General features: G+C 44.4%; 1 protein-coding gene and 1 pseudogene across 2 annotated transcripts in view; one reads left to right on the top strand and one right to left on the bottom strand.

Annotated features, from left to right (window-relative positions):
* HSF2BP (heat shock transcription factor 2 binding protein) overlaps positions 1 to 27,948 on the bottom strand; it is a 101,712-nt gene that overhangs the window by 70,800 nt on the left and 2,964 nt on the right. For both annotated transcript variants that reach the window (XM_038581595.1, XM_038581594.1), the window contains 3 exons: positions 13,713 to 13,816; positions 3,416 to 3,565; positions 1,571 to 1,703 (listed from right to left, as the gene is read on the bottom strand). In XM_038581595.1, the coding sequence (XP_038437523.1) occupies positions 1,571 to 1,703; positions 3,416 to 3,565; positions 13,713 to 13,816 (387 nt within the window). The remainder of the gene's footprint in view (positions 1 to 1,570; positions 1,704 to 3,415; positions 3,566 to 13,712; positions 13,817 to 27,948) is intronic.
* Positions 6,657 to 7,356, top strand: LOC102154117 (annotated as a pseudogene).

The following is a 27,948-nucleotide window of genomic DNA, read 5'->3' on the forward strand; positions in this document are numbered from 1 at the left end:
AAAGGCATTCCGTGCTCATGGATTGGAAGAACAAATATTGTTAATATGTCTATACCGCCCAAAGCAATCTACATATTTAATGCAATACCTATCAAAATACCAACTGTATATAAACTTTTTTTTAAAAGAATCCTTGTTTTAGAAGGCAGAGGATCTATCTGACAGCTAACCCAAGGTCTCTACTGTTACTGCCTACTCCTCCCATAGGACAGAAGCTTGGTATTGGCGATGCACAAGCCTCCACAACCTCTGTGAAGCAGCACTTTAATAAAGTACCACCAGAGTAAGTAATTTCCAAATAAAATTCACAATGCCTAAGTGAAATGTAAATGCGCACTTTGCGACTCTTTGTGAGTATCCATGTAGGCCACTCCCAGGAAGAACAAACAAGGCCCAGCTGATCTTGTGTCAGGCAACAGGCTGCTTTACCCACTGGCCAACCACCTCACTGCTCCACACTAGTCAGCTACTCAAGAGGCTCAGACTCACAATCTGGCGGAATGACGAATCATATTTGTCATAGGCCTGTGGCATCCTCTGCAAACAGCAGAGAATCCAATCATCAAGTCTGCAAATGCCATAGAAAAAAGACCTTAAAGCAATTTGAAAAGTTGGAGCAGTGCAAGCCCCCTCCACCTGAAGGTGTGATGTCTGAAGCATGCCACACCGTCCTGGGAAAGGGCTGGGCTAAGTCAGGACTTGCCCCGGCCACTGTCAGAGTCTCAAGAGCCACCTCAAAGAAGTATCACAAATTTTTAAGGGATTATGAAGAAAATGTCTACACAGGATCTACCTCGTTAGGATTTCAATAGATGAAGGATAATGCCATGAGGAAAAATAAGATTTCCTCTCTTTAATAGCAGAGAATTACCCTAAGAGTAGCATAGGATAAAGCAACAGGATAGCATAGGATAAAGAGAAGAAAGAGCAACATAAACAGAGTAAAAACATAAAGAGCAAAACTCACAGTCGTGGCAATGAACCGAACCACTTCACTGACCTCAGAACAATACTACTCACTAGTATCCACCACCTCCCACTACACTAAGATAGGATTTATTAATTATATAGTCATTTGGCTTTATCGCTTACAGCAGTTTTATCATAGAATTCTATCATAAGAATAACTATAATCTTTGGAAGACAATTTAGGTTTTTGGAATTCTTTAATTATTGTACCAAAACAAGAGCAAGGGCTTCTCTCACTCTTAGCTTAAGGCTTCTATTTTAGCTAGATGTTAGTAAAATGATTCCAAATAATGAGTAGCTAAACTTCCAGTTTTGACTTTTTTCCATGTGCAGAACTGAACAGAACATGCAATTCATCCTGTGTTTTCTAGATCAGTCTTCTTACTCACTGATGCTTATCAGAATCGCCTGGTGGGGGGATGCTCCCCAAAACACACACACCTTGTACCTATCCCACACCCACTGAATCAGATTCTCTACAGTAAGAACCAAAGGCCATTTAAAAAGCTCCTGGGAGATGTTCCTGCACACACACACCTGGCTGTAATCATCACTCTAGAAACACTTCTAACAGTCACTGTGCCTAAAAAGAATTACTTACTTGTTACAATCCCAGCCAAAGCAAACACAAACTGATTTTCATCAGAATCAAGCTCCTTGACATCCCCATCCAGTGACTTCACAAAACTCTCCATTGTTTGACCGGTGATACTGAAAAACTTCAAAGCTTTATCCTGAAAGTTTGGAAAGGAAAGTATCACACCCCTGCACAAATACTCATACAATACTTTATAAGAGTACAAGCACACAAAAGGAAGACTCTCTTTTAATTACAGAAGCAGTATTTAAAAGTCTGCTCCTTCATTACAAGTTCCCATATCAAAAAGAACAGAAAAAGGAAGTTTGGAATCTGTAGAAAAATTACCCTGCAGACTGATAGAAAGAGCAAAATAAAATATATGTGAGGGAACAGCACAAATTTATACAGTGGTGGAAGTGTTAGGGTGAGTTCACCCAAAATACTCTAGGAATATGCTAGAAAAATATGTTCTCTGTTGGTTCTTGGCATGAAACCACAGGTTTCAACCATGGGAGAATGGATTTTCAAACAAAATCTTAACAGAAACTTCAACATGTCAAGAGATGAAGGCAGTAAGCAGGCTTCTTGGGCAGTTTAAATCTTCATTACTTAGGAGAAGTCCCTCCAAGTATGCAGAACCTCTGAAGCACTTCCTGGGGTGTCAGGGTTCTAAGGAATAGCGTAAAAGCTAACACATTTACAAATGGAACAAGGCAACTTCATGGGCTGATATAAATGTACTAAGACTGGGTTGTGGTGATGATTACACAGCTCTGGAAATGAGCTAAAATCACTAAATTGTATGCTCACAGATGGGGGAATCTTATGATGTGTAAATTACACCTGAATAAAGCTCAATAAATGTTAAAACACAATTTCTCCACCTAAAGTCACACACAATTATTTCTCTACGTCATAAGTAATTTATTGCTGGCCTCGTATCTGTATCTCTGTCCACAAGCACACCCCTCTCCTAGAATGCAGCCACAAGCTCTCTGGCCCCTCTCATCCTCTGGCACCACACTTGCCTTCCCTGCCCCCCACAGCAGGGTACTGCGTGAGCCACTCGGAGGGCCTTTCAGTTAGTCTTCCTGTCTTGTCCCCATGCCCACCCTGCTCCTACCTACCCTCACTCGAGGTCAGGACAATCTCCCTGAAGTCTCTCTTTCCACCACTCTTTTACTCAAAACCCTCAGGAATCCAGCCTTACCACCTACCAGAGAAAATCAGCAACCTAGCATCTGAGGTCTTCCAAAATCACATTCCATCCTCCTTCTGGATCATTATCTCCCCATAACTTTACCACACTAGCCCTCCACTCTCAGTCAGCAGACCTGGGCACCATCCCTAAAACTAACTTCAGGCTTCTCAGCCCATGCCCTTGATTATGCTGCCTCTCCCCTCCCCATTTTCTGCCCTTGCCACCTATTCAAGTTAATCAAAGCCCATTTCAAATCTCTCTTCTTCTGAGTTTCCTGAGTGTGGATGTGTGTGTGCACTATTAATACATATGTTAAATAACACGTAACTTTAAACAAATCAAGTATTATGGTACCTGTGGGGTAACATACATAGAAGTACTTTAAACTTTGTTAAGTGTGTGTAGGTCAAGCAACAATATGGAAGCGGTACTATCTCCACAAATACCATACAGGTTCTGGGAGAGTAGGTGTCTTATTTCTTTCATTTTACGCACCCCCTAGAGCACCAGCTTACAGTGGACCCTACATACTGGTATGCCACCACTGTCTGATGAATGAAAGTAAGACATGGATTTCATCTGTAAATGCCTTCGTACACATTGTACCCTCTGTGTCCCATAAACACTGATCAACAACATCCAGGGAGCCCAGCGGTCGTGCTTACTCCTCCCAGAATGGCTTTGACGACGTCCTCACTACTGGAGACACCCCACAAAAGGGTGCAGGCTGCTGCTCCCATTTCTGTACAGTATTCTGCTTGTTGCAGGAGCTGCTGCTTTGCTTCATTCAGCTGCTGTCGAAGAGCAAGTTTCTCCTAAAATCAAAACAAAATGAAATCAGCAAAATGAACAGCATTCAACTTTAAAATACCTCTATTGTGTTTCTTATACAAAGATTTTTTTTTAATGCACGTAGAATTATAGAAAACATGTTGGCAAATGAAAACTCATCCTTAGCCACAATCTATGTATTTTTTTAAACTTCAGAAGGAAAATTACACTCTCAAAAAAGAACACACTGCTATATTAGAGTTTATAAGTATTGCCAAAGACTTGAATTCATCTTCTTCAAGTAAAATGAAACAGAAGGCACCTCAGGTCCCAAGTGGCTACACCTAGAATCAACCCCAACTGGGCCACCTGAACAAAGTAACAACCAAACACAGCAGTCCACAGAGCAACACTTGTAGTACATGACCCTGCCACCTCCAAGTGGCTCACCCCACTGTACAGATGTCAGACGACACAGCTAACCCGGCTAGGACATATGGGGCAAAGACAAGAAGTGCAAAGGAGGGCCTCCCAGGCATGCCGAGCACAGTCAAGCTGAGCGTCCGTGTGACAGGAAGATAGAGGCCAGCGGGACTTCTGAAGAATATAGCTGGCAAATCCCAGCCAGGGTTCTCAACAGTGACTTGTCCTCCCGATGTTCCCTCAGACCACACAAACAATCCTAAAGGCTCGCTGCAGGCGGCTCTTGGGCAGTATGGGGATTCCTGATTCCCCACTTTCACCACTGGTTGTACTACTCTTGTTACCTGAAGTTCCCTTAAAAGGTGAGAGCATTTCCTTACTTAACAAGAGATAAACTTAAGAAATACAGAAACCTGGTGCGACTGGGTGGCTCAGTTGGCTGGGCATCTGACTTGATTTTGGCTCAGGTCATGATCTCAGGGTGGCAGGATAGAGCCCTACATCAGGCTCCAACGCTCACTGGGGAACATCCTTCTCTTGTCCTCTGCCCCTCCTCCCCCCCATTCATGTACACACACTCTCACTCAAATTAATGAACACATCTTTAAAAAAAAAAAAAAAAGAAATATAGAAATCTACTTAAATTCATTTATACCAAAGTAAAATTAGAATCATAATAACAGTTCTCAAAGTTAAAGTATTTCATGGGCACCTGGTGGTAAAGTTGATTAAGAGTCCAACTCTTGATTTCGGCTCAAGTCATGATCTCAGGGTTGTGGAATCGAGGCCCACATCAGGCTCTGTGCTCAGCAGGGAGTCTGCTTGATACTCTCTCCCTCTACCCCTCCCTTGTTTGCACACATGCACACACGCATGGTCTCTCTTTCTCTAATAAATAAATCTTTAAAAAGTCATAGTTTTTTTTAAGTTATATTTTTTTAGATGTTTTCATTTTTTCTTTTAGAGAGGTAAGTGCAGGACAACTAGGGGGAGAAGGAAAGGAATCAGTGGGCCACAAACCAAACTTTGGTGACTTCATAACTTGGTCTAGGGTGGCCCATTCACATCTAACCGGGGATGATGTATTTGGTATACAGAATCTCTTACACATTCAGACATATATTCATACTCGTTTTAGGAGAAAAGATGATCACTAATCTATGACACATGCTAATAACCATATACTCACCCTATGACCCAACAATTTCACTCCTAGGTATTCCCCAAGAAAAATTAAAATATATATCCACACAAACACTTGTACATGAATGTTCACAGTAGTGTTATTCGTGAGTCAAAAATTGAAAATAGCTAGATGTCTATCAACTGATGAAAGATTTTTAAAAAAGTGTTACGACAGGAACAAACAATTGACACATGCTAACATGAATGAACTTCCAAAGCATTACACCAAATATAAAGGACTGCATATTGTATTTCTATATTTCCATAAAATATACAGAAAAGGCAAATCTATAGAGAGAGACAGAAAGCAGATCCGTGATTGCCTAGGGCTGGGCAAGGGAACAGGACTAACTACAAACAAATATGTGATGGAAATATTCTAAAAATTGGACAAAATCCAGCACTCTCTTGTGAGAAAAATTCTCAGCAAACTAACAACAGAAAGGAACTTCCTCAACTTGATAAAAAGCACCTATGAAACACTACAGCTAAAATCACACTTATCTGTACAATAGGGAAGGTTACAAATGAATGGGGTTTGGGAGCACATGGGAAATCTGTATTTTCCACTCAATTTTCCAGCGAACCCAAAGGAATATAACATAAAAACAAAATCTTACCACTTGCAATGACATGGATGGAACTAGAGAGTACTATGCTAAGTACAATAAGTCAGTAAGAGAAAGACAAATACCATACGATCTCATTCATATGTGGAATATAAGAAACAAAACAAATGAGCAAAGCGGGCGGAAAAGAGAGAGAAGCAAACCAAGAAACAGACTCTTAACTACAGAAAACACACTGCTGGTCACAAAAGAGGGGGTGGGAGGGAGGCTGGGTGAAACGGGTGATGAAGATTAAGGAGTGCACTTGTCATGATGAGCACCAGTGATATATGGAAATGTTAAATCACTCTACTGTACACCTGATACACTAAGATAACACTGTATATAACTAACTGGAATTTCAGTTAAATTCTTTTTTTAAAAAGGGCTCTTCTTTTTTTTTTTTTTAAATCATACTTACTGGTAAAAGACTGCTTTCCCCCATGATCAGGAACAAGGCAAGATTGTCTGTTCTTGCCACTCTTACTTAACACGGTACCAGAAGTTCCAGACAGTGTAATCACACAAAAGAAAGAAACAAAAGGTAGAGAGAGTAGAAGGAAGAACTAGAACTGTCCCTACTTGCAGATGACATGATTGTCTATATTAAAAAAATCTCAGGGGAAAAAAAAATCTCAGGGAATCCAAAAAAAACTCCCAGACCTCATGCATGAGTTCAGCCAGGTCACATGTTATAAGATCAACACACAAAAAGCAATCACATTTCTATATGCTAACAACAAAAAAGTGGAAACTACAATTTAAAACACCATTTAAAAGTGTTCCAAAGAAAACAAAATGCATCCCAGCTGCTGGGCCCATGTGTCCTGTGGCCAGTCTGCAGACCATGCTGAGTCAGTGCTGCTAGGCCTAAGCCTCGCCAAGACTCTCACCACCGTCCACCCGGCTCAGCCCCAAGATGCTGGTGGACCTCAGAAGGCAGCCTGGGCCCCTGAGCCCACAGGAGGTAGAGGAGCAGCTGCAGCATCCACTGCAGGTCAAATACAGCAGGGCCAAGGTTGGTACACTGCACAACGTACTGACGCCCACCCAGGTTAAGAACCAGCCCATCAGTATTGCATGGGATAGCCTTGATCCAGGTAAACGCTGCATGTTGGTCATGACAGACTCAGATGCTCCCAGCAGGAAGGCAATCTGCCAGGTGCCCAAACACAGGCAATGGGGCTATTTTCTGGGGTCAACACACGGGGCAACGACATGAGTAGTGGCACAGTTCTCTTCCATTACATGGGATCTGGACCTCCCAAGGCCTTCACCCTTTACTTCCAGCTGGTTTACATGCAGGATGGGCCACTGAAGTGTGATAAGGCCATTCTCAGCAAACAATATGGAGACCACTCTGGTAAATTCAAAGTGGCATCTCCCCACAAGAAGTATGAGCTCAAATCCCTGGCAGCCTGCACCTGTTATCAGGTTGAATGGGACAGCTGTGTGACCATCTCTGTGAGCAGCTGTCTGGAAAGTGGAGGGACGCCAGGAGACAGGGACAGGCAGTGCCCAGCATGCTCTCAAGCTCAGTGATGCATGTAGATTTCTCCCCTTCCCCGCTCCCATTCTCACAGACAAGACCTGAGCCATCAGATAGTGGTTTAGGGTGACTTTTCCTTCTGCCTGTCCTCTGTAATTCTACACAGTCACACTCCTTATGTTTTGATCAAATCTAATCCTCCATTTTGGAGGACTAGCAATCCAGAATTTAAAGAAGAAAAAATTCAGGTGAAAAGACCAGGTTTACAGTAATAGAGCAGAACATCAAAGAATCTTTAAGGTTTAAAAAAAAAAAGGTTTAAAAAAAAAAATAGATTCACTGCCTCTGTCTTTATGAGCCTGAGTCCAGAACTGTGCATAATAGCATCTTCTGGGTCACGTTTTCTCGACAGTGTCTCTCACACCATTAGCCCCCAGTGTGTTACATCTAGGACTGATTACTGGGGGCCAGTGTCTCTGGTTCCTTTAAAGAGCGGTACTGGAAACAGCAATAGGGAGAGTCGCTTTGTGGTTCAGGCGCAGCTATCTAGATAAACTGCAGGCCTGGGTGAAAGGCGGTCAGAAATCCCCAAGCCTGGACCTCTTAAATTGATCACTCTTTACTCATGGAAGAAAGCCAGTTTGGGGTTTCAGAAATTTGTATTAATTCTGCTACTTGCTTATAGTTGAATAAAAATGAAAACATTGTGTAGAACCAAAAAAAGAAAGAAAGAAAATAAAAGGCTTAAGTAAAAATCTAACAAAATGTGTACAGGATCTGTGTGCTGACAATTACAAACCACTGATGAAAGAGATTAAAGACAACTTAAAGGAGTGGAAAGATGTGCTTTGTTTATGGGCTGAAAGACACGACACAGACAAGATCACAGTTCTCCCAAAACTAACCTACAGACAATCCCCATCAAAACCTCAGCATGTTTGTAGACACAAATGAACCTATAATGAAATGTATGTGGAAAAGTAAAGGGCCTGTCTAGACCATTTGGAGGAAGAAAAAAATGGGAAGAATCTCTTTACCCAATGCTGAGGCTCACTACGTGGCCACAGTAACCATGACAGTGAGCTCTGGCGGACGAACAGGTAGAGGGGCCAGACAACAGAACAGGCCAGGGGAATGCGCCCAACTGATCAGTAACAGAGTGCAAGAGCAGGTCCATGGAGGAGATGTCATGTCTTCCACAAAGTACAAGATCAACTGGACAACAACAACAACAACAACAAAAAAAAAAAAAAAACAAAGCTCATACCTTGTTCATGATCATGGAAGCAAAAATCAACAAGATTTGTTCATCCTCACCAGATTGAACATTTTTGCTCTGTGAAGACCCCATGAAGATGAAGCGACACGCTCCAGCCTGGCAGAAACTATCTGTAAATCACATCTCCAATGAAGGAGTTCCATCTAACATATATTAAAAACTCTCTAAATTCAACAGGAAAAAAAGAACAATCCCATTAGAAAATGGGTAAAAGATATGAACAGATATTTTACAGGAGAGGATACACAGACAACAAACGAGCATGTTAAAAGATCCCAACATGATTAGCCATGCGAGAAATGCAAAGTACAGTCACCATATATCTACCAGAATGGCTAAAATAAAAATGGTGATAACACCATTTACCAGTTAGGATGTGGAAGAAATAAATCACTCATGGACTACTGGAGGGAACATAAAATGGGGCAGCCACTCTGCAAAACAACTTGGCAATTTCTTACAAAACTAAATGTGCAGGGGTGCCTGGGTGGCTCGGTTGGTTGGTCTGCTGATTCTTGGTTTCAACTCAGGTCACGATCTCATGCTCATGGCACTGGTCCCCCCCATCAGGGTCTGCACTCAGCAAGGAGTCTGTTTGGGGCTCTCTCTCCTCTGCCCCTCCCCCTGCTCATGCCGTCTATAAAATAAATAGATAAATCTTGAAAATAAAAAAAAACTAAACATCATTAGTACACAATCCAATGACCATACTCTTAGGCATTTATCCCAGAGAAATAAAAACATACAGTCACACAAAAACCTATACACTGATGCTCACAGTACCTCTATCATAATAATGAACAACAGCAAATAACCCAAACTTCAATGGGAGAATAGTTAAATGAACTATATTTCTACACTATGGAACATTACACAGCAATAAAAAGGAACAGACCACTGATTCAAGAAAGAATTTTGATGAATTTGAGTGATACAAGTCATTTTCATGACATTCTTAAAATATAACTATGGAGATTAATGTGTAGCAACTATGTGTTAATAGATGAAAGAATTCAGTATCTTGAATGTGGTAGTGGTTACATGAATCCATGTATGTGATAAAACTGCACTGAACTAGGGAGCCTGGGTGGATCAGTCGGTTGAGCATCTGACTCTTGGTTTCGGCTCAGGTCGTGATCTCAGAGTTATGAGATAGACCCGTGTTGGGCTCGGCTCCGTGCTCAGCACAGAATCTCCTCATCCATCTCCCTCTGCTCTTCCCCCCTCCCTGTTCCCTTTCTCCCTCCTTCTCTAAAAAAAATAAAATATTTTTTAAAAAACTGCACAGAACTAGTCTCTCACACACACATTTTCCCTCTCTCTCTCTCACACACACACAGGAGAGCATCCAATACTGGTGAGATACATCACTAGATAAGACCAGTGGACCCAAATAAGCCCTGTGGGTTTTACCATTGTTGGTCTCCTGGCTCTCACCATGCCCTGCAGGGATTCCAGAGACCCACCAGTGGGCAAACTGGGTACAGGGCACAAAGGGACTCCTGTCGATTTTTCTGTACCTTCCTGTGAATCTATAATTCTTTACTTTTTTAAAGATTTAATTTATTTATTCATGAGACATATATAGAGAGAGGCAGAGACACAGGCAGAGGGAGAAGCAGGCTCCATGCAGGGAGCCCAATGCAGGACTTGATCCCGGGACCCCGGGGTCACGCCCTGAGCCGATGGCAGACGCTCAACCGCTGAGCCACCCAGGTGCCCCTCTATAATTCTTTCTAAAAATGTTAACCAAAATCGAAATGGACTGTGGTGAACACTGTACAACTGCGTACACTCACTGAAACAGTCAAACTTCACTTTTACAACAGATTATTCTGTTATGCAAAATATATCTTAACAAAACTGCTTTGAAAAAAGAAACAGTAACCGAGTCCTGACATGTTTACATACTTAAAGTGAGTATGGATTCCTTCAAAACCCTCTGTAGTTCATCTCTGTAACTAAAATACACTATCAGTTAATTTTTTCTTTAGAAGGTTTCCTGAAATAATATACAATGTTTACAACAACTTCCCTTTTACTATCTCAAAAGTAGCAACTCTTTCCTAACAAAATCACAGATAACCATACATGGGCAGTCTTGTGCAAGTTAGTAGTTAACTCTGAAAGGTACGTGCACAAGAAAACGTGCAGAGAAGGCAAAGGCAGAGGCCAGCAGCTGAAAGACCCCCTAGAGAGCAGGGCTGAACCCGCACATCATCCAGGACAAGTTCACACAGGCGGGAAAGCCAGGTCAGACACTATAAAAGCTCTGCTGGCAGACCCTTTGTCGAGAGCCACATGCGCCCTCACAGTGACGGCACGGGCCTCTGATGGTGTCACACACAGGGGAAGCCGGGCCCTTTCTCCTCTGGAGTTCAGAGGCTGCCCCTCCCAGGAAGACCCACTCTCCCGGCCAGCCCCCGCGCCCACAGCAAGGCCCAGCTGGCCTCCCCTGATCTGATTCCACCACTGCTGGGGAAACATCTCAACTAAGCAGAGAACCAAGCTTTCCTTGCCCGATGGCCATTCTCCCGGGGTTCGGGGTGGCTGCTCATCCAGCACAGTTATTTATGATTTTGAGTCCACACTTTGTTTTCTCCTTTCTTCATACGTACTGGATCCAGTAACTTCTGTCTTTCCCAATGACTTCTACGCATACTGTAGTACTTACTAGCAGTGCTCTAATTTGGGATCTAGCCCCTGCATTCTTTCCTGGTTTCTCAAGTCTAAAATAAGCCTCCAGAGTCCAGCCTCATGAGCTGTAGAGATCTGGACGGAGACCACAGAAAAGGCTACGGAAAAGGCAGCTGTCAGTTCTCTACAACAAGAAGAGATGTGGCCTTGTAACAGCAGACTTGAAAGGGCTCCCATCGGTATTAAATTGGCAGGACAATTAAACAGGAAACGTGACTGGAAATAGGAAATAGTTTAACCTAAAATATTCCCACATTTTAACTAAGGTCAAATTGTCAGGGCAAAAACACACTACCGATCTGACACTAACTTCACCAGGGCCATTTCATCCTCTATACGGGCACTTTACCAGAATGGCTTATTTTTTTTAGATTTTATTTATTAGTGAGTGAGTAAGGGGGGAGGGACAGCAAAAGGGAGAGAGATGAATCTCAAGCAGACTCCACGCTGAGCAGGGAGCCTGACGCAGGGCTCAGTCGCACGACCCTGAGATCACAACCTGAGCCAAAATCACGGGTCAGATACTCAACTCACTGAGCCACCCAAGTACCCCATGAATGGTGCATTTTTAAGCACTGCCTCTAAAATGTCCACAAAACATGCATTTTTCCTATGTTTATCTACTAAAAAAAAAAAAAAAGGAAATCTAAGATTCTGTCCAATTAAGTTTTAACCTTAACAAGGACATCTCAGCAAATTCAGGAAGTACAGAACCTAACAAGTGCATTGTCAACTTTTATCAGATCCTTCCTGTCTGTTGGTCAACTTCTTTCAGACCATGAAACTTTCAGGCCCAAATTAGCCACCGTCATCTTAAATTATTGTGATCTAAACATACGACAAAGCTAAAATTTCAACTTTGATTATGTGACTGACACTCAACCTAACTCAGTTTTGAGACCGAAACTCTTTCCCTGACCTTTCCTTCTTGTTCAATGTTAAAGTCCATACAAAACCCACCAGTTCTGGAAAACCTCCATAGCAGCCACAAATATTCAGAATTCTTTCACATGAGGCAGCAGTGGACCTGTGACCAGCTACCTAACCTCCTTGAGGCTAACAGTGCCTACTGACTCTGCTGTGCTAGGAGACGCACAAGAGATATTCGATGCACAGCCAGTGGCTGGCCACCTGCCAGCACACAGGAAACAACAGATACTAGCTACTGTTACTAGTACTGTTAGTGTTTTTCTACTTTAAAATAAAAAATACACACACCCTGACTTTTATCAGAAGTGATAGGATAGTTCTAGCTTTACAGAAGAGAAGGGGAAATCATTTATTCTATAGAAAAACAATGTGTAATTTTTTTAAAGATTTATTTATTTATTTATTCATGATAGACACACACACAGAGAGAGAGAGAGGCAGAGACACAGGCAGAGGGAGAAACAGGCTCCACGCAGGGAGCCCGACGAGGGACTCGATCCCGGGACTCCAGGACCGCGCCCTGGGCCAAAGGCAGGCACCAAACCACTGAGCCACCCAGGGATCCCCAAGAATGTGTAATTTTTAAGAAATACTATTAGTCTCGTCAAATATTAAAACACATTAGTTGTTTCTTAAAGATTAGTAAATGATCCCCTAGGTTTATTACAAATATTTCCAGTTAATACATCTCTGATTATAAATTATTAAGTACATTTTTCAGAATTCTTATTATTCTATGATTTTTAATGTTCTGAAGTGATCTTTTAGACATAAAAATTAGAGTCATCTGTGTGGCTAAGTTGGTTGAGTGTCCAAGTCTTGATTTTGGCTCGGGTCATGAACTCTGGGGCCTTGAGAAAGAGCCCTGCATCTGGCTCCATGCTCAGTGAGGAGTCTGCTTCTCTCTTTCTCTCTTTCACTCTGCCCCACCCTTCCCTCCTCACCCCCTGGCCCCCCACTAAGGCACATGTGAGTACTCTGTCAAATAGATAAATATTTTAAAAAATTTTTTAAGCTGGGGCACCTGGGTGGCTCAGTGGTTGAGCATCTGCCTTCAGCTCAGGTCATGATCCCAGCTTCTTCCTCTGTCTCTGTCTCTGTCTCTGCCTCTCTGTCTCTCATGAAAAAATAAAATCTTAAAAAAAAAAAACTTTTTTTAAAGTTAACAGGAAGTCATAATTACAAGCCTACCCAGTAAATATTCTCCACATTAAATGGTCATAAAATCCAAATGTTCGACTATTTTCCAGCCCTTATTATTTTTTAAGATTTATTTTAGAAAGCGCACATGTATGCACACGCACAAGAACACCAGGAGGGGGAGGGGCAAGGGGAGAAGGAGAATCTCAAGCAAACTCCCCACTGAGTATGGAGCCCAACGCAGGGCTCAATCTCAGGACCCTGAAATTGTGACCTGAGCTGAAATCAAGAGTTCGACACTTACTGACTGAGCCACCCAGGCGCCCCCAGAATTACATACATTTTAAAATACAATCTCTTGAGGCTTAAGGGCTAGGAGGGCTGCCGGCCACTCGGCTCTGTCGGGGAGCAGCCCGGACACTGGTGTGCTAGCATCGTACCTTCTTGTCTCTCATGCTGTCAGCCTGCACGGTCTCTAGGCGGGCTTTGAAGTGCTCACAATCCATTCTCAGTTGCTCTAACTCTTGCTCTTTCCTTTCCAGGTCTAGAAGAAGAGAGACACAACAACACTCAGCATTTCAGACCATTAATGTCCTCTAAGAATCCAATGAGCCAAATCTCTCAAGAAAATGGGCATGGGCTGCTCAGGTGTGATTATTCACAGAACCAGTCCTTCAATGACCAATATTCTAAAAGTTCTGCTTTTCAGGTTTTTGCCAGTTTTTAGCCCATACCCAAAAGCACTTTTCTTGTTGTTGTTTTCAGTCTTATGTTTTTAAGCCCTGATTTTACTGCCAAACTCGTACTGGAGGCTCTAAGAAAGTGGGTTACGTAAGGGACTGACGGCAGGGCTGAGAAACCCGACTGTCTCGTGGCACAGACTTGTATCTGCTCCATAAAAAGCAGAAGGCAGCTCGGTGAGTAGACGGTGCCAGCCAGGGCTGATTCACAGTGCTCGTCTCACCAACTGGCAGACTGACTCAGGAGGAAGAGCCGCAGCGGCCGTCAATGGAGGGGCGGAAGCAACGGTGATCAGACAAGAGAAGGCCGCGGTGAAGGCGGGCAACCGTGGCAACTCCCCACCACGTTCATTTAGGTGGTGATTCAAATAGCCAACAAAATCCCCAAAACATCCACGTTAGTAAGTCTGGAATCACAGGTATGGTCAACTTTAAAGAAAAGATATTATGGTGCAGAAATACTGACATTTAAAAAGCAAAGTAATGAAGTGCCTTGACCTCAGGAACTAAGAAATCATCAGTGTCTATGCTAACACGCACCCAGATGTGAGGTGGCACACGGCACTCAGAGCTAATGCAGCAGTGCTTGTGGACACTGACTCCCAAATGTTAGTCCGCCAGTATCCCCTACAGGGCTGGGTCAACACAGGCTGCACCCGCCCCCCCCACCCCCGCCAGCGTCAGTCAGAGTCTCCGATTCAGTAGGCCTGAGGTGGGCCTGAAGAATCTGCCCTTCCAGCAAGCTCGCAGGTGAGGCAGATGCTGCTGGTCCGGGAATAGACTCTGAGAAAGACGGCTTCAGGACAACAGCCTGGTCTCTGGCCATTAACAAAATGAAAACAACACACAACCAGTGAGAGCCAGTGAGGGAGCCCAGCCACAGGAACCTGGGGACAGAAACAGCAGGTGGTGGGAGGCAGCAGCCAGCGGCCTGAAAACTGGTGCCCCCCTCCACCTGGGGAGGAGACGGCAGGACAGCACTCCCTCCAGGGAAGTGTGGACAAGCCCAGGGGGTGGCTTGGTGGCCCTGGGCTCTGAGAAGGCAGGGGACTGCCAAGGACAGCAGGGGCATCCCCAAAGCGTGGGAGAAATGAAGGGAGTCAGCAGTTTCCAGGCACCCTTTGCCCTAGAGGGAAGATTAGCACCTAAAGCCAAATATTCGGTTACAGATTATGAAACTGGCTGGCACAACTTGTCTTAAACGGCGTTTCTCAGAAACCATGTAAAGTGGGACTATTTTTTCTAGCTCAAATCAGTTCTCCTCTCTGCCCCCTCCTCCTACAATGCATCACGCCACAACAGGACTCTCCTGGAAGTCTGTGCTCTACGCTGCAAATCCTGGCCACCCAAGAAATCAACTGTCAGTCAAGTGCTAGGCTCTAGAAGCTACACAGTTGCCTTCTGTGACAGTGTTAAATGAAAACTTATGTCATTTATAATTATGAATGAACTATGAAATGCATATGCTCATAAAAAGAAACAAAATGAAAAGAACTAAAATAAATCAGTGGTACAAACTTTTTCTTCGCAGTTCACTCTTAAATTTTCTTGTATCATCAAGCTGTACGTCACTCAAAGGTGGCAAAGATAGAAAATTACATCTCTACAAGCCTTACCACGTATAAACACACATGGGAATTCATCCTGGCCCCACAGATTTTCCTTAGGGTAACCTCACAGTCTCTGGCCCTGTGTAGCCGTACATCCATAGGCTACCATAACAAGGGGACGGGGTCAAACGTTCCACTCTCCCACGGGCACCCCACAGAATTCAAAGTCAGCATGGGCGGGGCGGGGGCGGGGGGGGGGGATGCCACACCTGCCTACCCGGGCACCTGGAGGTGGCAGGTGCCTTTCAGCTGTACAAGGCCGCCACCTCGTGGCCAGATGGGAGCACTGCCGCCTTCTCCCAACCAAACCCTCACCCTGCTTTTTCAGCGTGGCCCCCCGCAGTGCCAACAGCCCTGAACAAACCCCACAAGGGCAGGCATTTTCATGTTTCGCTTTCTGATACATCCCAAATCCCTACAACGGTACATGGAATTTTATAAATATTTGTCACACAAATGAATTTTACTTCTCTGTAAGTTCCTTCTGCTAATCCTTGAAGAGAGAAAAATATACAGCCACTTTGATTATATGTCTCATCCTCATAATGAGAATATACCACTTCTATGATTTTTTTATTTTAAAAACCAGGGACAGAAAGAATATGGACAGTGAATAATACATTATCTTACCCAGCTTCGATGTCAGAATAGGGAAGAAGCTGCCATCCAGCCTAGGCTGTCTTGTACCTACTAATCTTTAGCATTCATAAGGAAATCTCCCTGTAACTGTTAACTGAATGAAATGGTGGCTAAGACAGACTACTAATATACAGAAATAATCTACATCACAGGCCACTTCTGAAACTCACAATCCTTTTTTGATAGTTTTTTTTTAAGATTTTATTTATTTATTCATGAGAGACAGAGAGAGAGAGAGAGAGAGAGAGGCAGAGACACAGGCAGAGGGAGAAGCAGTCCCCATGCAGGGAGCCCGACGTGGGACTCGATCCCAGATCTCCAGGGTCACACCCTGGGCTGAAGGTGGTGCTAAACCACTGAGCCCCCAGGCTGCCCTGATAGTTTTAATACCATGAGAAAAGGCTGTATCTCTCACTGCTTAACTTATCCACGGAAAGGGTGCAGAGAACTATTACCAGCAAGGAGCTGAGCTACAAATGAAAAGCAGCATTTCTGAAACCCTGAGCAAAGAAATGTAAAGCATACATAAGGGATCAATTTCTCTACCCTTTAGCACCTGGCATGCTTAAAATAAGAATAAACTTACACTTGTTGTTTCATGTTAATATGAAAGTATCGTTTTTGACCAAAACAGCTAAAAGTCTCAAACCCAAAATAAACGGTCTTTCATAGCTAACCTCTCCCTTCCTAGCACTCCATAATAGGTTTAGGAAAGAATTCACGATTAGCTGCTAATGGACTCCATCTTTACTGTGAACTGAGATCTGGAGGGTATGTAACAAAGCACCACAGACTGGACAGCCGACAACAGAAACATCCTGTCCCCCAGTTCTGGAGGCTGTGGGCCCGAGACCAAGGTGTCAGCAGGCCCACGCTCCCTCCGAAACCTGTAGGCGAGGGTCCTTCCCTGCCTCCTCCACCTTTCAGGAGCCTAGATCTTCCAGAGTTCCCATCTGCCTCCACTGTCCCTGGGCCTTCTCCTGGTCCCTTCATATCAGCTTACCTATACACGTGTGCTCTATGTCCAAATATACCCGTTTACAAGGACACCAGTCATACTGGATCACGGCTCACCCTAAAGACTTCATTTTAACTTAATCAGCCTGTCAACAATATAAATACCTAAAGTAAAAAAAACAAAAAACAAAAAACAAACAAACAAAAAAAACGGGGGAAAAAAAGTGAAAAAATGAGAATATTTCAGGATTCATTAAAAAAAAAAAACAACACCTTCAGTTAAAGAGCTTAAGTGCATTTGAAATCCTACCCACTATAAGCCAGCCAAACAACACTTTAATTAGCTATCAAACTTTTAAAACAAATCAAAGGGGTTGGGGGAAACGAGTTGGAATCAGAACGTGCAAATAGCATTTTTTTCTCTCCACTGCCAAAAATCTCCCCAAACCACTCTTCTTCTTCTAACTTAAAGGCCATTGGAGTTATCTTTTATAAGATGAAGAAAACGTGTGACTAACAGGAATTTGTTCTATATTGGCATTGCCAAATGGACTTGGCAGTACCTTGTATCACTAACTTCAACATCTGAGTCTCTTGGAGCTCCTTAGTCTACCTGTAAATTACTAAGGAAGAGGGTCAAATTCTGCCCTTTGAATATCTCGACATTACCTAGCAGTGCTTGACAGATGCCAGGCAGATGGTGAACACCTCCCTGACTCACTGACTAAATTCGCTGGGCACCTGAAAACAAATACCATCACAGAAACCTAAGATCAATCTTACTGAATTCAGATGAGTTCTGTGAATGTATTTCTCAAACCAGAATCAGGAAATGTTTTCAGTTATTGGCATACGAATACTACTATTTTTTTAAGATTTTGTTTATTCATGAGAGACACACGGGGGGCGGGGGAGAGGCAGATACACAGGCAGAGGGAGAAGCAGGCTCCATGCAGGAAGCCCAATCCCAGAACTCCAGGATCACGCCCTGAGCCGAAAGCAGACGCTCAACTGCTGAGCCACCCAGGTATCCCTTAAATGTTTTTTTTAAAGATTTTATTTATTTAGAATAAGATGTTAATGGTGGGGTGTCAGGAGTGATATATTCAAATAATGTACCTCTCTACTTTCTCCATCTTGGCTACCTTCCCACTTCCTCTGTCCATAAGCCCCTATTTCTCTCCTTTTCTCCCAGGCCCCCGTCTGCCAGACCATCTCCACATGTCCTTTGGATCCGTACTCCACCCCACTCGGTGCTCCCAAGAGGCTAAAGTCAACATCCACAGCAATCGGGCTCCTTGGCTTTTAGCTTCATGTTAGATTTGAACAGCAGCAGGCTCCAAAGGGACCGGGGACGAAAGGAGACCTGCTGGGACATCTACTTCCCCTGTGTCATCCCTGACAATCTTCCAGTAACAGTAACTTCACCTTCTGTGCAGCTGGCAGCTCTAAGGGAAGCCCTGGCACCCCACTCCTCCAGTTCCCGGGGCTTTGTGATCCTCCTGTGGATTCCCCAAACTCTGTCCAGTCCTGTCTGTCCTCTACGTTATACTCCAAGCTTCCCCTTTTGTTCCTGCCAAACATGGACATGAGACACTGATATTGTCTCACTTGGGTCACAATAAACTTTTGGTTCAAATGATCTTTTTTTTTTAAGACTTCAAGTAATCTCTACATGCACTGTAGGGCTCAAACTCATAACCCCAATGTTGAGAGTTGCACACTCCACTGACTGAGCCAGCCAGGTACCCCAATAATCCCTTCTTGGCATTCACTCTTTCATCATAAGCTTCATGATTCTCTCTCTTGTTCAGATTTCTATAGGCCAGAAATAATAATTTTTCTCTGAGCTGAAACAGAGGTCTCCCTCTTCTCAATAATACCAAACTCTTGGGAAATTAATCTCAAAACACCCACCAACGCTTTTTTTTAAGATTTTTATTTATTTATTCATGAGAGACACAAAGAGAGGCAGAGACACAGGCAGAGGGAGAAGCAGGCTCCATACAGGGAGCCTGACGTGAGACTCGATCCCAGGTCTCCAGGATAATGCCTTGGGCTGAAGGCAGCACTAAACCGCTGATCTACCCGGGCTGCCCCCACCAATGCTTTAGAGACCAGGTAGTACTGTGGTTTTCAAACCCCACTGCTAACAACCCAAGAGTGCCTAAAGGACACATATGTTCTATAAACAGCACTTTATCCATTTTACAATGTTTTTCAGACTTTTTATTTGGGAACAATTTCAAACTTACAAAACATTGCATGAAAAAAAAAATACAAACAATACCTATATTCCCTGTACCCAGACTTACGTGCTGGCAACGTCTCGCATTTGTTCATCGTTTGTACCACATACAGACACACACACACAATACGCGTTCTGAGCCCATTGAGGGTAAGTTACATACATCGTAAGTACTTCAGTATTTCCCAAGAATAGGAATAACGTCCTACACACCTACTCTATACAGTTATCAACTTCAGAAAAATGAATACAATAACTTTATCTAATCTGCCACTAACATTCCAATTCTGTCAAATGACCCGAAACTGCCCTTTATGTAGCATTTCTTCCCTTCCAAGTACAACCACCAGTCTAGGGTCACGTGTGGCCTTCAGCCGTATCTTTAGCCTCCTTTAATCTGGGACATTTCCACAGCCTGTCTTTACTGTATGACATTAAAATGTGTTTTTTAACAACTTAAAAGTCACAACCACATATATGAAGGACTCCCATTTCCAGCTATGATGGTGAGGTAGCAGATCAATCGTCCCTTGAGAACAATTAGGAAACTGGAATTTAAACAAACTAACTCCTTTCAAGGTATGTGGGGACCACTGAGTCACAGAGGCCCTCAGGCCAGGACCCAGAGAGGAGGAGCATTCATAGCGGTACAGGAGCCCAGCCTCCCACCCCATTCCTCCTGGGAATCTTAGCATATTCCAAACCAGCACAGGCAAAGAGGCAGCAAAGCTGGGCAGAGCCGTCAGTGGTAGCACAGAGCTTGGGAAATGGAAATAAACCACAGAGCTATTGCACAGCCAAGACTTAGGGTGGGTCATGATCCCAGAGGAGATGGAAGCACAGAAAAATGAGCTGACGTCAGAGCCAACTCCCTCTTCTAGGCGCTCAGCAAGGCATAAGCAGCACACGACAGCTGCAGAGGCGAGCAGACAGTGCGTGCAATGAGGTAGGGGGTGGTGAGGAGGGGCACGGCTTGCGAGAGAAAAATACTATCATCCAAAGTCTCTACAAAAAAAAAAAAAAAAACAAAGTCTCTACAAATTTTCACTTTAAATAGTCCATTAGTTACTTAAAATGACCAAGATTACCAAAAGGGAAAATAGACACTACAAGCAGACCAATAGCTGATCCAGATACTGAATTTGCCAGATTCAGACTTTAACTGTGATTAATGTTCCAGCAAAAAGACAATTTCATCAGGGAGCTAGAATAAAACATAACCAAGTAGAAAATCAATATAAAAACTAATAAACACTAATAATGAACAATATAAAAATAAATAAAACTAATAAAGAATTCAGAATTGGGCCCCTCCTCCGCTCCAGCCGGCCTGGGGTGGGGGGTGGGGGGCGCAATAAAAAGAAAAAAAAAAAAAGAATTCAGAATCAAATCCCCACATACACAGCCATTTAGATCAAAACTAATCCTGTTGGGCAGCTTCAGTGGCCCAGCAGTTTAGCACCGCCTTCAGCCCAGGGATGTGATCCTGGAGACCCAGGATCGAGTCCCACGTCGGGCTCCCTGCATGGAGCCTGCTTCTCCCTCTGCCTGTGTCTCTGCCTCTCTCTCTCTGTGCCTTTCATGAATAAATAAATAAAATCTTTAAAAAAAAAAAAAAAACAATCCTGTACAACAGGAGTAGGAGATTGTCTTTTCAATAAATGGTGCTGGGCCAATAGGCTATATACAGCTAGCAGCTGTTTTTTAAACATTTAGGGAATCACACAGTACCATCATCATCACAGAAGGTTCTACTGGACCATGCAGACAGAGACAAGGTGCTGCTACACAAATTTTATTTTTTTTAAGATTTTATTTATTAATGAGAGACACGGAGAGGGGGAGGGGGAAAGGGAGAGAGAAGGAGAGGTAGAGAGGGAGAGAGGGGGAGAGAAAGAAAGAGGCAGAGACACAGGCAGAGGGAAAAGCAGGCTCCATGCAGGAAGCCTGACGTGGGACTCAATACTGGGTCTCCAGGATCAGGCCACGGACCGAAGGTGGCGCTAAACCGCTGAGCCACCCAGGCTGCCCTCCTGCACAAATTTTAAATTGCACAAAATAATTTTTTCTGTTGCTACAGAAAATTAGACAAACCTCTCCCCAGTATATCACAGCTACACTAGTTTCTGTTCATTACTGACGTTTAAGGAACAAAACAAGGCTGGTTTACAATATGAACACTTAAACATTTTTATTTAAATAAATAAATTTTAAAAGGTTAAAACTAACGTTGCAGATTTAAAGTCATCAAATGAGACTGCAATTTATGTTTGGTGTCAATAGGAAATGTTACACAATCCCAACTCCAGACGCCTGCCACTAAGATGTCCAATTGTTTCTAAATCATATCATCTGACATCTCAAAGGCAGCATAGGTGTTTGACAAGTGTTCCACAGGACAGGCCGACTGGCTTTTCCACCATCTTCCTCCAAATGAATCCATGCCAGTAAGACAAAGAATTATCAGACCTTGTGACTTCACCATGAAACAAAAACATCTGACCCCACTGCCTTCAAGCTTCCAGATCAGTTTCCTTGAAAAGCATCCTGATGCTGCAAAGTGAAATGTTTAAAAACTCACCATTTGCAATTCTTTACCTTTGTGATTTATGTCTTTTTCTTGTAACTTAACAGCCACAACTAAAAACAGAAATTGGACACTGAGGATGGCACTGCAACTGATTTCCAAAATCTAATATTGATCATATTTTGTTTTCATCAAAACATTTCATTGTATCAACTTTACAAGTAATGTTCTAAAACAGAATTTTTTAAATATGCAGAAAATATAACTTTCATCTATTTTACATACTGAACCACATAATATATAGGATTTTATTTTTGAAAAATAAATTAGTTAAGTGACCGACTCGTGATTTCAGCTCGGGCCATGATCTCAGGGTCGTGAGATGGAGCCCCACGTCAGGCTCCATGCTCAGCATGGATTCTGCTTGGGATTCTCTCTCTCCCTCTGCCCCTCCCCCCACTCACACGCACATGCCCACACTCTAAAATAAGTCCTTAAAAAACAGGATTCTAATTTAAAACAAACTTTTTGACACACATTGACACAGTAAAACTCCATTATTGTTAGATGAACACACTCGGGAAGGGGTGAGAGGCAAGGGAGCGAGCTAACTTTTACCTAGTACTTCCCCATCTCTGCTTTGCCAAGGTCATCTGTGGAGGCCTGAGAACACCATGGGAGCCCCATTTTACACAGATTAAGAAAGGACAGAAACAGAATTCAAACCAGGTCACTCGTACTCCAAGCCTCCCTAAACCTTTTTCAAATTCACAGAGTGATGTTGTTTAAGTCAGAATGCAAAGTGCTGGGTCAGGAGCGGAGCTGTCTTCAGTCCACCAGGGGCCCCTCCACCTGAAGAGGTCCTTTCCCGAGGGCCCCCCCGAGCCGTACACTAAGCGCCTGTGCTTCCCAAAGAGTCGTCTCATTTGAAGCCTTGCCACCTCCTGTGGTAAACATCACCGTCCCCTCTACAGGCAGGGAAACATCTGAGAGCTCACAGAAGCAGCGCGCCAGCGCTCCGTACTTCCACTGTCAGGCTCTGCCCTCACTTCTCCACCCAGACTAACCATTTCTTCACGTGTCCCTTCCAGTCCACCCAGGCAGCCATAATCCTGCTCCCAAATGGAGTCCAAGACCTTCCTTGGTGAGTACTCTATCTATTGATTCTCCTTTATCTTCCACTCAATTCCTCAAGCTTATTCTACAGGTAAAAAAAAAAAAAAAAAAAATCATACCCCTGAAAATGTCATTTTAGTCGCTATTTTGACATGATTTCCATGGATAACTTCCACCTGCCTCTCATCTCAAAATAAAAATAATTTATTATTATTTAGTCTCCTATCAACTACTGACATTTACTGACTTGACTCTGCTATACCCCAATCCTTGCTCCACGTATCAAGCTGAAAAATTAGCTTATTAGTGGGCAATCAACTCTACTCTCATCTGTGACTTTCATACCATCTGTAACCATCACCCCATCTGAAAACACCTTCCTCTTACCCCTCAAAGCATGCCTGGCTCCTCAATGCTCATATATTCTCAGAGATCCTCAGGGAACACCCTTCCCATGAAGACTCCAAACTCTACCACTTACCTGCCCAATTTCCTAAAGGGAGTTACTATGCTAAAATCAGAATTAAGTCCCATTCACTACGTGACACTCATTTTGTCAACATGGGTCCTTTATGGCCTGAACCCAACCAAGCCAACCCCCTAGGCTCCAAAAGCAGCTTCCCCTCGAATCAGGTATAGTTGCCCTCTACTCTCTTCCTGTCTGCATTCGTTCCTCCCTCTGTGTTGCTCTTTGTCATTCCTTAAGCTGACAAACGCACATCCACTGGAGAAGCAAAAGAAACCCCAATACTGCTCTAAGACCACAGGGCCAGGAGGGCAGGTAGATCAGCATGTCCATCAGCTCTTGCTGTCACCTTGCGATCCTTGGATCACCTCTCGGGGAGCCATTCTCGGGGCCATGGCTCACCAGATTTGTCTCAGAAGGCCCAGGGAAGAGCCAGCAGCCCTCCTCCTCATAAAAAGAAAAGGGAGAGAAACTTTGTTTCCTTCATGTCACCCATGTCAACAGCCAAAACTAAGTGAAAGATGCCTTAGAAGGACCTCTTGTAGGCCAGGCCTCAGGCCAGAGATGCAGAAGCCTTCAAGGGCCAACTCAAGTTCATAGTCAAGCCTTGAGCGTGAGCATGACACCAAATCCACTTTGATCCTCCCTTTCTCTTAACACCCAGGTACCTCTAGCTCTAGCTTTGTGATACTGAGCAATTCAGAAAAAAGAGCTTGCAGAAAACGGGTGGGTGGGAAGTCCCTCGGAACCAAATATTTGGGCACAGAGAATACAGTGGGAGGCAAAAAGAGGGGCCCTGCCCTCCCACGGACCTACATCATAGGATGACAATAAAAATGACTTTATCTGAAGGAAAAGTGTGGTGTGCTGCAACACCTGACAGGACCAATGGGAAGACAGATGTTATCTAGGCAGACCAGGAAATGAGACTGCGCCTGAGGCTAAGTCCAATAATACAAAGTGTTTTGGGCCATGGTACAGGTTTGCTTAGGTTTTTGGGTGGTGGTGCTTTTTTAGAGAGGGGGTGTTTTTTGGTCTGTATCCTAAAAGCAAGGAAAAGCCACTGAAGATATCAGCAGGGAAATGACCTAACCACACCTAACTATTAAAAACTACACAGGCGGGCAGCCCGGGTGGCTCAGCGGTTTGGCGCTGCCTTCAGCCCAGGGCGTGATCCTGGAGACCCGGGATCGAGTCCCACGTCGGGCTCCTTGCATGGAGCCTGCTTCTCCCTCTGCCTGTGTCTCTGCCTCTCTCTGTGTGTCTCTCATGAATAAATAAATAAAACCTTTAAAAAAAAATTAAATAAATAAAAAAATAAAAACTACACAGGCTACACAGTCTGGGCAGACTGGAAAGTGACAATGAGCAAACAGAGAAACAGGAGGCAGAGATAGGGGCCTGGGCTCAGAGGTGGCAGCAGACGCAGGCTAGTGAATCCAGGATGCAGCCATGAGGAAAAAAACCTGCTTGTGCCCTGAGGAGACTGAGAAAGCCCAGTGTGAGGTGGGCTAGGGGGATGGACGGCACGAATGAGTCAGAGGCAGGAAAGGAGAAATCTGTCCCGGAGTTCGCCACACTGGGCCAACAGACATATGAAGCAAGCTGCCAAGTTAACAGGAAACAGTGTTTCTCCCAAGAACACACTGTGACAATGACCCCTTTCAGTGACTGCTGATTTCTGATTCACAAAAAGCCTATTTTGTAAAATCTCAGACTGTCAGAAATTTTGCTGTTTGGAATTACACCAGTAAAAAAGGAACATCCCGCTGTTCCCTACAGGATCAAAGTCACTGGGACACAGGGCAGCAGCCTTGATTTCTAGCTAGTTGCAGAGCTTCAAATAAGGAATTTCCAGACACAACATTCTACACGATCTAAACTTTGTACTTCTCAGGACGCCTGGGTGGCTCAGTGGTTGAGTGTCTATCTTTGGCTCAGGGTGTGATCCTGGAGTCCCAGGATCGAGTCTCACATCACATTTCCTGCAGGGAGCCTGCTTCTCCCTCTGCCTGTATCTCTGCCTCTCTCTCTGTCTCTCATGAATAAATAAATAAAATCTTTAAAAATAAATAAAATAAACTTTGTGCTTCTCAAAGACACGAGGCCGCGGTCCATTGTAGTAGGATATGGTGATGCCCCCACACACGGCCCTACTCTGCTTGGAGGCCATTAAAACACGATTTAATGTGCACTTCACCTAAATTCCACCCTTCCCCAAAACCCACCGCGGCTCTAGCCTCTTGTTGGCAAGATGCCCATGGTTCTTCTGGGGTGTGGCCTCTCTTATTGCAAGAAGCCAATAAGCCTGACCGAGGACCCATGGGTGCTTCCTGATGGCTGCAGGCTGATTAGGCTGGGACAAACACTGAGAATTTGAAATGATGGTGAAATACACAAGGAGAAATGCCAAGTAGGAGTTGACTCAAGGCCCTAACTAAGCCTGGGGGTCTGGGCCAAACCCAGAAGCCACTGGCAGCAATATGGAAACTGAAGCTGTGTGTGCATGAGACTGCCCATGGAAAGACCGTGGAGTGAGGCGACTCCACAGGAAGCTCCACTAGCCGAAAGGCTGCTGCAGAGGACACGTCAGCAAAGTAGACCAAGACAAAACAGCCAGAGCAGGAAGACATGACTACAGGGTCTGGGGACGGCGAGGCAAGAGCTCTTAAAGTCTAACTCTGATCACATCACCACAGATTCAATCTTTGTGCCCCTCAGTCTCATATATACATTTTTGATTTTGTGATCTCCAGACTCGTGCTAACCAATTCATGAGACCCTGATGTCGTTTTCAGAATGCCAGTTCATTAATTTGCTGAGACATAACCACTCAGCCCACTGGCATGCTCTGCTACGGGTCAGGACTTTCCTTCCCTGAAGATAAACGCACTCAGGTGACTGACTGCTCTCAGAAGGTCACTGGCTGAGCACGGGATCAGAACAAGGGACTCCGAAGCCAATGGTCTAGAGCTACGGTATAACCAGGGACCTAGAGCACAGCCGACAGGGTCTCCATGGGAGACAACATCCCAGATGGTGAGATGTGTGGAGGAGGGTAGGGGTTGGTGAGGCACCCAGAGACTAGCAACAGCCCTCCAGATGGAGGAAGGGGAGACAAACGGCTACCAGCGTCAAGTCCAGCAAGAGCTGAGACTGTCAAGGAAGCCCTGGGGAGGAGTCATGGCCATGAGTAGGAGGAGACCCCCAATCTGAGGATTCCAAAGAGGGAGTAAGGACAGGGGACTGCAGTGGTCATGAGCGTTCTCCCTTCTAACTATGTATGGCTGCGCCCTTGGCCAGGTACATCAGCCCACGCCAGAAACGTGTACTGTTGAATTCAGGTATCTTCTTGTCTGGACCAGTGCTAGAGACACACTCTGGGCCACTCAGAAACACTTGTCCTGGGCAGCCCGGGTGGCTCAGTGGTTTAGCGCCGCCTTCGGCCCAGGGTGTGATCCTGGAGTCCCATGTCGGCTCCCTGCATGGAGCCTGATTCTCCCTCTGCCTGTGTTTCTGCCTCTCTCTCTGTGTCTCTTATGAATAAATAAATAAAATCTTTAAAAAGAAAAGAAAAGAAAAGAAACACTTGTCCTAGAGACCACTCAGGGATGGTGAGGAGTCCAATGCACAGCGTTAGACCAGCCTTAAGCACCAAAGACTCACTTAACTGTAATTTAGTATGTTAGTTAAGCGCAGAATCAGTCCCAGAATCTTAGAACTTCGATAAGGCTCCCAAACTGACACCTGACGTCAGAGCTCAAGGTGAATCTCAATCTCTGAATGGACAAGTCCTGGGATTCCAGACTTAAATCAGGGCTGGAAACTGACTGGTGGCAGCTGGCAGGGCGGCATCTGACTCTGGGTTTCAGCTCAGGGCATGAGCTCAGGGTCGTGGGATCGAGCCCCACACCAGGCTCAGAGCTCAGCACAGAGTCTGTTTGGGACTCTCTCCCTCTCCCTCTAAAATAAATCAATCAATCTTAATAAAAACAAGAAACGGGCTTGTCTGTTCACCTAGAAACAAGTAAATACACACGTATCTCTACCGAGACTTTTAACTCCATGCAAAGTTTCCACAAGGCAGGATTTTTCACTTATACCAACGCTTAATCTTTAGAGTGGAGCTTTCTAATTCTAAGAGTATGGAATCTTCACGCCGAGGATGAGAGGCAGGTAGAAACAGGAGCCACTAAGGGAGACCCCAGGGAGCTGGCCACGTTCCCCCCAGCCAGCTTACTAGGGATGTGTGAGCTCTGCGCCCCAGGGCACCTCACCCTGAGTCCCCACCGACTCTCCCAACTGCAGCCACAGTGGCAGTTCGTGGAAGGTCAGCCACGGGCACAGACTGCCGTCCCATCCCTGCCTGCTCA

This window comes from Canis lupus, chromosome 31 (genome assembly GCF_011100685.1).
Source record: "Canis lupus familiaris isolate Mischka breed German Shepherd chromosome 31, alternate assembly UU_Cfam_GSD_1.0, whole genome shotgun sequence".
NCBI lineage: Eukaryota > Metazoa > Chordata > Mammalia > Carnivora > Canidae > Canis > Canis lupus.